The sequence below is a fragment of the Silene latifolia genome, chromosome 11, assembly GCF_048544455.1.
Source record: "Silene latifolia isolate original U9 population chromosome 11, ASM4854445v1, whole genome shotgun sequence".
Classification (NCBI taxonomy): domain Eukaryota; kingdom Viridiplantae; phylum Streptophyta; class Magnoliopsida; order Caryophyllales; family Caryophyllaceae; genus Silene; species Silene latifolia.
In genome coordinates, this window is record NC_133536.1 from 206731082 (window position 1) to 206740316 (window position 9235).

Genomic DNA, 9235 nt, shown 5'->3' on the forward strand with positions numbered 1-9235 from the left:
TACGTTCAATGTAGGGTGAGTTGGAGGCGATTAATTTAGAGAGTAAGGTTATCACTTTCCTTGATTAATTATTATAATGAAAAGACAGTTCTAAAGACACAGGGTGACAAGACAGGGAAGGTTGAAGATGTTTGTCTCCAAAATGATGGGCCCAAAGCAAACAGGGAACAAGCAAAGTGGGCTTTGCTAACTGTCGTCAATTTTCCAAAATATCTGCACGTGTGACTGGGCTGGCTTCCATATTTAGCCTATTCATTCTCCAAACCGCAAGCCCTAGCTTTGATCGATTTAGAAAAACAACAATATAGATAATCAAATCAAATACTCATATAAGACATCATGAAAAAAAAAAAAATATATGATCTACATGTATAAAATCTTCGCATTTTTTTTCTACAAAAGATAGTGTCATCTTTCATCAAACGTAATTTGCATTAAGGAAGATTTAATTCGTGATTTTTAGATTTTTTTTAACGCCTAAATAAGTACATATGAAGTACTCTTCGTCTTCCAGCAAATAATTATTGTGTTTCATTCATTAAAAATGAATAACTAAATGTAAATAACCAGTTGAGATAGAGGAAGTACTAGTTAACCGACACGCAAATTCCCAAAAGTAATTAAACTCGTTATGTTTGCTCAATTGTGAAACTAATTCCTAAAATTCACATTTGGGTAAACTTAAGGGAGTCAATCACGATTTCACGATTAAGCAAATTAAAATGTGTAAATAAAACATATACTCCCTCTCCCCGGTGATTGTCATCAATTTCTATTTTTAGGTGTATCAGTAAATAGTTATTTATTTTTAGAATTGATAAGGTTTTGGTTGAAAAATGACATAAGCAAGTGAATGGACTCATTATATTCCAACCATTATATTCCAACCAGAAATCGGAATTGACTCATTTGAATTTTATTCACATCATTATACTTAATCACATCATTACACTGAATAATGACGTGAGAAAAATATATAATATTCAGTGTAATGATGTGCAATATAATGAGTGTAATGACACTGAATAATGACGTGAGAAAAATATATAATATATAATATTCAGTGTAATGACGTGAGAAAAATATATAATATTCAGTGTAATCACGTCACATAATATTCAGTATAATGATGTGACTCATTTGAATTTTTACACTGAATATAATGAGTCCATTCACTTTACCATTTTGCACATGATGTGACTCATTTTGAAAAATGACGTGAGAAAAATATATAATATTCGTAGATATAACTATGTTCCAATACTCCGTATAAGTCACACTACGTCTACCAAACTAAACCTAAATATCGTATATAAAGAGTAGACGTCCACCTAACAGTCCCACGATTTTTTGGAATGCAATTGACTGTAAGTTCACTACGGTAATGAACATCACTATCATAGTTTTTTCAGTGTCGAATCTTCCACTACCATTCAACATCTAATTATTATTACAAAGTTTTACTTGAATTTTTGCAAATCCCGAGATAATCATCACTTAATCACATCATTACACTGAATAAATGGACTCACATTATTATTTCAAAAAACTAATTATATTCCAACCACCTTTTACCATTTTATATTTTTTGTACGGCTTTTAATTTAACTGATTAATTACGTTCGATTAAAATATTAAAAAATGTACAGAATCAATTGAAACGGAGAGAATATTTAATATATACAAGTCGATGTCGTCATCTAACTTGATAGTATTATTTAATTTTAATATCGATGGTGGTCGGGAATTTGCTAGCATTAAACAAAAAAATAAAAATCAAGAGAAAAGGAAGATTAAACAAATAAAGAGATAATAGAGTTTTCTAACAAATACTAGCCATTACATAATCAAGAAATTCAATCATGTACAAGATCATTATAGTAAGCTACCTAATCTAAAAACCCACCATGAGTCCATAGCCCTTCTATATACAAAATTGGACTTCTAGCACTTAACATAGAAAAGCTCCTTCAAATCAACTTAGCTAGTCTAAGATAAGATTGCGCACATCTGACTAGACAATGTCTATGTCAAGGTCGATTATTGCAATATTTCATTATCTTCGCATAATTGGCCACTTATGACCTATGAAAATTGCAGTATGAGAGAAAACTTTACCGCGACCTAATCATCAGAACAAAGAAGCATGACAATACATCTTCTAATAATGTATAGTCTACCTCTTTGTTCCTTCAAAAACCTTCCTAATTTTCTACTTGGCATTCTCTTCTCAAATCTCCCCATACTCTTAGAATGATCTTCCAAAAAACAACAAATTAGAAAAGAATTAGAGAATTTATAAGGAAATGTTTAAGAGTTTAATAATGCTTAGAATGTGTTTGGTAATTGTATCTTTTTGTATGAGAATAAAAGTTTGAAAGTGTGTAAGTTTTGGTAGTGCAAAGTAAAGGGCAAAAGAAGGGGTGCTTATATAGAGAAGATTAAGAGAAGATAAGAGAAGGAATGTGGTCCAAATAGAAAGACAATTTACAAAAGGCCCTACTCCCTAAAAATGGAATCTCTTACACTTATTTTTTTAAAAGGGCTTCCTATAATATTTTTAATTTCAGACTTGTCTTTATGTCTCTGCCAAACAAGACTTTGTGGCACCAAGATTTATGTGGGTTTCATCTAACCATTATTTATTGCAACTTTGCAAAGACAAATTAGAATGAGGCTTGTTAAATTGTTAAATGTGATGAATATTGTACTTGCATGTCTAATGTAACTTATTATGTAAGTATAAATGGTACAATATGATTGTCATACAGAATATGTAAATGTTTCTTTATTAGTGTAAAACGATCTTACTCAATAATTATTGGCATGTATCTGCCTTTCTTAATATCTTAAGTCGATATATATCCTTTTAAACGGTAGTAAAACTATCTGTGATTCTTTAACTTCGAAAATTTATTTGACTATCATAATTTTGTAGTGTTATTTTATAAGGACTAATAATTATATCTATATTTTAAATAATACTATAAGGAGTACTAATTGCATGTCCTATTACCCTTATCTAATCATAAGCATTTTTTGAGCATAGAAGAATTTTAAGTAGCTTTGCTTGGTATAAAGGACTAATTAGAAGATTAGTTGGTTTACTTTAAGACTGTCGTATGATGTGTAATGACTTATAATGATCTTTATATCAGTATATCTCGCTTGATGAATTGATGATAATACTAAATAAGTGGAGTAACGTGTAAGTGATTTTACGACAGTTATACACCTTATAACGGTCTTATTTGAGAATTTGAATTAAATTAATTATATTTTTATTGTGGTGTTAAACATATATGATCATATATCCTTCAATTGTTATTCTTGTTGTGTCTAGTCAATATGTGTTCGAAGTTGAGTAAAAATTTAGTAGGGCTTGGGGTAAAAGGGAAACTCCATTTAATACTATCAACTCAATATTATCTACATAAATGACCCTTTTAATCCCTTGAAGTGGTAACAGTAAAACTGTACATACAGGCAATACAGCCACTGACATTGAATGGAGTAAACAATACAAGAAGGACCTCAATTATGAAAAATAATAGCTTTAAGGACCTCACTTGTATTTGTGAGGCTTTAAGGACCTGGGTGTACTTTTTCTGTCATCATGGTTAACCGCCGTTAACTTACAATTCCACAACTAGCTATTACGAAGTTCACAATTTGGCGCATTCATCATTTCATCCTCATTCAATATTTAGCGCCCTAATTTATTAATTTTGTTGGTAGGTTCTCTTTTTAATATATTTGGCTTTGTTTGACGAATTTTATAATTAATACTCCTTTCGTTCTAATCATTTTTTTACCTATTTTATTTTAGGGTGTGTCAATAATCACTTACCTTTTCATTTTTGAGAATGCTTTTGATGGATAATTTGATTCATACTTAATTTGATTTACTTGTCATCCAATAATTAACCCTCCTCTTTTTCTTTGGTCTTTGTCCCAAAACTGAGACATAATTTTTAAAATAACTTTTTTTTAAATAATACATAATTTTAGGGAGTACTATTTTTCAAATCTCACAAATATTTACCGTGTGAACTTAATTTTATATATATATATAACATGTGAAGAGGGGAGGGATATATAAATTGAGAAAAATAGGGTCGATGTGGATTATTTGAGATTATACAAGGTAAAATGGGAAAATTATCTTCAGGGTAAATTAATGCTTTAGACGACCTTTTTTGTTTCAAATAAGATAAATAAGTATGTGACCATTTTACGATAAAATATAAATATTTTATGAATAAATGCTATCATTAGTTCTTTTTTGTTAAAAACGACAACTTTAATCATAATATTTTATCATTAAATGGTCTTTTTTTTTTTTTTTTATAAGATGGACATTTATCGTCTTATCATTTGCGGATCAGATCGGACTTGGCCACATCCAACATTGTCATCTTGTCCGCTTGGCTAAATATTGTTGATACGGTTAAAAGTAGACCTGGCAAAATCAATACGACCCTAAAAGGTTGACCCGAGACCCGAAATTGATCTGAAATGACGCACCCGAATGACACCTGAAACCCGAAATGACCCAACTGGACCCGAGCTTTCATGGACCCGTAACAGACCTAACCCGAAATGAACCGATCCGAAACCACCCAACCCGAAAATGACCCGATAAAACATAACTTTAATTGACCCCAAAAGACTTAAAATACTTTTTTTTTCTCTTAATCCTTGACCCGAGACCCGACCTGAAACAACTCGATCCGCTTGACCAGAAAATGACCCGACAAGCATACCAGAAGCGACCCGATCCGACCCGATTCAAATTGACATAACCCGAATCCGACCCATTGACCAGTTTTACCAGGTCTAGTTAAAAGGTTGATATTTATGGGTATATCACCGCAAAAATCGGCTCGAGTTGAATAATATTCAAATCATCCATTGTAGATGTACTTGTCATTGTTCAATACTTTCAGAAATTTTATTTATGCTCAGCCTGGAAAAGGACAAGGAGCAGTTTTTTTCAATTTGGGTGTGAGATTTGAGTTAACGGCAGTTAACTTTAACTGGGAAATAGTACACTCAGGTCCTTAAAGCTCCACAATTATAATAGAGGTCCTTAAAGCTATTATTCCCCATAATTTAGGTCCTTATTGTGTTGTTTACTCCATTGAATGGGTTCAGTGTAAGAGCTTTAATCCAAATCTTTGACTCAAATTTTGTACCTTCACTTGACTATATAGTGCATATGTTCTAAATTTTAAAACAATTGCTTCATTGGTATTTCGATCATGTACGGACACACGGTTATTAAATTACACTAAACAGAATTTAATAAACTTGAGCTGAAATTATATCCAAAAGAATAAGGATCGAGAATAACACAAGAATGATATCAATTGACTTTTTTTCCATGTGTCTTATTTCAGTTCAGCTCTATTCAGTTCAGTTCAGTTCTAAAAAGTCAGAAAGAATATGAACTAAGTCAAATTAATTCTCTTTCAGTTCATAATAATGACCTACTCCATGTTGACGGCTTTTCTTACTCGCAACTTAAATAACCAATCAAATATATTTTTATTAACATTTCATCTTTCTTATTTCGAATTCGTCTTTATAAATGAATTAATGGTAGCAAACTAGCAATAGACTTAATTAAATGACTGAAATTAATATTGGTCAAAAGAAGGCACTCAAGGTAGTAAACCATAGGAAAGCAATGAGTAGAAATGGCCATGTGTTCTCACCAAACAATTGATAGTTCTGTAGCCAATATGGTCCCAAACCTAAGCTAAATTGTTCCCATATTTATCTCTTATTAGATGAAGGTACATAATGTCAATACCAAAGGGGATGAATGTTATTCCTAAAATTATTTGATAAATGTATAAAACATACATACAAGACAATCCTATCCTATAGCTTTAGGGTTTAGGTGTTTATCCTTAGAGCTTCAATTATATTCACATTCAACTTATTATTAGCTCAAGGAATCAGTGACGGAGCCAAAATTTAATAAATAAGAGAGCGGAAAATTTTAGTTGGAATTAATAATTAAGTAATGTGTGTCAGAAGACAAACTCGGAAAAATTTCGAACATCCTAACTAAAACTTTTAATTTTCAAGGAACAAGCGCCCCTACTAACTCCGAATCTGCCACTGCAAGGAGTGCCAGTAAAGATAAGATAAGGTGGGCTTGCCTACAAATTAAGGGTCAAACGTTACGGCTCAAATAAATAAGAGAAATGAATGTCTTACGAGTTTAGGGTAATAATGGCTTGGAGGATGTTTTAATAATTATTAAAAGAGAATAACATTTGCCTTAGAATTGTACTGTAGTTTACACATAAATTATTGTAGTTAATTGTTAGTTGTGGATTAGTATCACTTGCTTGAACATTTGACGATAGATTCACTAGAAAATCCATGTTTGATAACATTTGAAATTAGGGGTGGACCCAGGATTTAAAGTTTGGGGTAGCAAAAAAAATTTAGCACATTTAGCTCATATATATAAAAGAAAATTTAGGATCGAGAAAAATATACAGTACATAACTTGTTTAATCTAATTCACAATATGTATAACGAGTACAATGATCGCCTATATAATAACTTAAAATTTTGTTACTTCCCAACTAAAATAATCAACTCATGTTATATTAATTAGTTTATTTTTGTTTTCTAATTCATCGACTACATTTTTTATCTTGCAGTTTAACGAATTTCTATTGCTTTCGTTTAGCATCAATGCATTAACTATAGATATTCTACCCATTGATACTTCACACATAAGCATTTACGTAAATGCAACTAAGAGAAAAAAAAAAAGAATATGCACTTCATGGGAATTGAACCCATGACCATTGGTGAGAAAACAAAACCTTTACCACTAAACCACATTATGTTTATTGTTTATTTGATGCGTCAATATGTATTTATCCACTATTTAGCAATATTTGGGGTAGCAAAAATCGACCGGCTTAATAGATTTTTTTAACGTTCGGGGTAGCGGACGCCACCCCTTGCTACTAGGTGGGTCCGCCCTGTTTGAAATTTGATGCAACATGAAATATTTTTTGTATGTTTTATTGCAATTATCATTTGAAATACGATGAATAGATAATTTTATAGATGCGATATAATTCAAGAATTTTGTCTTTGAGGTAAATTTTAAGTTCTAAAATAAGGTCTAAAATTGTGAAGAGATGAGCTGGATGAAGCTCAACTGAATAAAGTTGAGCTGAACTGAAAATTGTTTAAATTAAGTCAGAAAGAACAAAGCCTAACTCTAACTTAATCTTTATTCAAACCAGTTCAGTTCGATTCAGTTAAGATAAACTTCATTCAATTCAGTAAAGTTCAACCGAAAATAACATGATTTAAGTATGGTATATGACAAGTTAATAGGAAAATTATACTTATCTAGATGTTCCCTGAATTTAATTGAATCCCAAATCATCATTGACCTTATAGATTCTGGTACTATAAGATGATAAAATTAAATGTGCTATTTGTGTTGCAGAAATGGAAATCATGCACCTTGACTTTGTTAAATTTTACAAGTATCGTCGTACAAAAAGATAGAAATATTCAATGTAATTTTGCAGGTACTTGTCTTGGTACAATACTAACAAATTAACAAGCAAAGCAACGACAGCTAGAATGCTTCAACCATGAAATACGGGAACTTGAATTGTAGTATAACTCTTTGAATCAAGCAACAAAATTGAAACAAGGAAACCATGTCTCCCATTTATTCCCTTCATGTTATTGATGTTGTCATAATATAGTCCGTCTATCTCACTCATTTCTTTATCCATTTCTTTATCATGAAATGTATTTTAATCAAAAGTAAATAAAGTAATTTATGCTCGATAGTTTTTGTTTATCATTTGTATTGAGTATCCGAGTTGGTTTTGTGTAACATAAGATCGTCAGTATCGATATTTTAATTACTCCTTCACATTCGACACATTCTTTACGTTTCATTAAAATACTCCTCAAGGAAGAATAAAAACTTTAAGAACCTGCTGAATGGAAGGGACTAAGTGAGATTTATGATATGAGATCAAATCATCATATTCTACAACCACGTCAACAATCTCAAATGAGTTTTTTATATTTAAAATTAATACTCCGTTTCTCTCAAATCTCTCTATCATTTATCATTTATTTATCACTAATTATGTTAGGATATACGCAGCGGAAATAGAGCAGGATCAATAAATATTCAATCAAAGATCAAAGAACGAGAAGTAAAACAGTAAATTGACACACAAGATTTTAGGTGGAAAAAACCCCAAAGAGGGTAAAAAAACTACCGGCGAAGAAGAGCCTTTCACTATAATAATCAAGGTCCCAATACAAGAGTCCCCTCACAAAATACTTGAATAAAATCAAGTAATAATACTCTCAATGGAAAGTAAGAGTAAAGAGAGGGTAGAATAGATAAATCTTGTATGATGAATAAACGGAGAGAGCAGCACAGAGGAATTTGCGGCAGTAGGAGTCTTCTGTTTTGTGTAGAACAACCATCTCCCAATGAAAACAAAACCCTCTAATAAAAACGTGCCTTAGTGGATTTGATGACAAAGCCCACATATAATATTAATTAGTAGTCTAACTAATATTGCACGTAGAGTTGGACCGCTAGCAATCGGTTTGTATACGATTCGAGACAAATAACTCCAACAAATCTCCGCCTTGACTCGAAATCCATAAATCGTGAATTTAACTCTTCTTCGCCTGAGCCCCAAATGGGCATCAACAACTCATAACACCAACCAAGCTCAAGCAAAGCTCGAACTTGAATTGGCAACTGGGAGATGTTTGGTTAACATGTCTGCAGGATTATCAGCTGTGTGAATTTTCTTCACAATTATATGTCCTGCAGCTACAGTGTCTCGTATAAAATGACGCTTAACATCAATGTGCTTGGTCCTACTGTGATATCGATCATCTTTCGTCAGATGTATAGCACTCTGGCTATCACAAAAAACAGTCAGAATATCCTGACTTAATCCAAGCTCATTCACCAAACCTCGAAGCCAGTAGCTTCTTTAACTCCCTCGAGTGACTATGTATTCGACTTGGTAGTAGACAAAGCAACAATAGACGAAGTGTAGCACACTAATAATATTTGAACCACAAAAGGTGAAAATATAACCAGAAATAGATTTTCTCCAGTCTAAATCACCACCATAATCAGAATCTACATAATCGGTCACTTTATCACTCAATAGACAACTTTTATCAAATACCA

At 31.8% G+C, this 9235-nt stretch overlaps 1 protein-coding gene across 1 annotated transcript; it reads right to left on the minus strand.

The window, feature by feature from the left end:
- Window positions 1-1793: 1793 nt before the first annotated feature.
- On the minus strand, window positions 1794-2414 carry LOC141615395 (small polypeptide DEVIL 2-like). Its single transcript, XM_074433769.1, has one exon. It carries the CDS (start codon window positions 2242-2244, stop codon window positions 2125-2127), a length of 120 nt encoding a protein of 39 aa, XP_074289870.1. The 5' UTR covers window positions 2245-2414; the 3' UTR covers window positions 1794-2124.
- Window positions 2415-9235: the final 6821 nt, after the last annotated feature.

What these genes read in the sequence shown, in the direction of transcription:
- LOC141615395 (XM_074433769.1), bottom strand. Translation starts at nt 2,244, where the DNA reads ATGGGGAGATTTGAGAAGAGAATGCCAAGTAGAAAATTAGGAAGGTTT.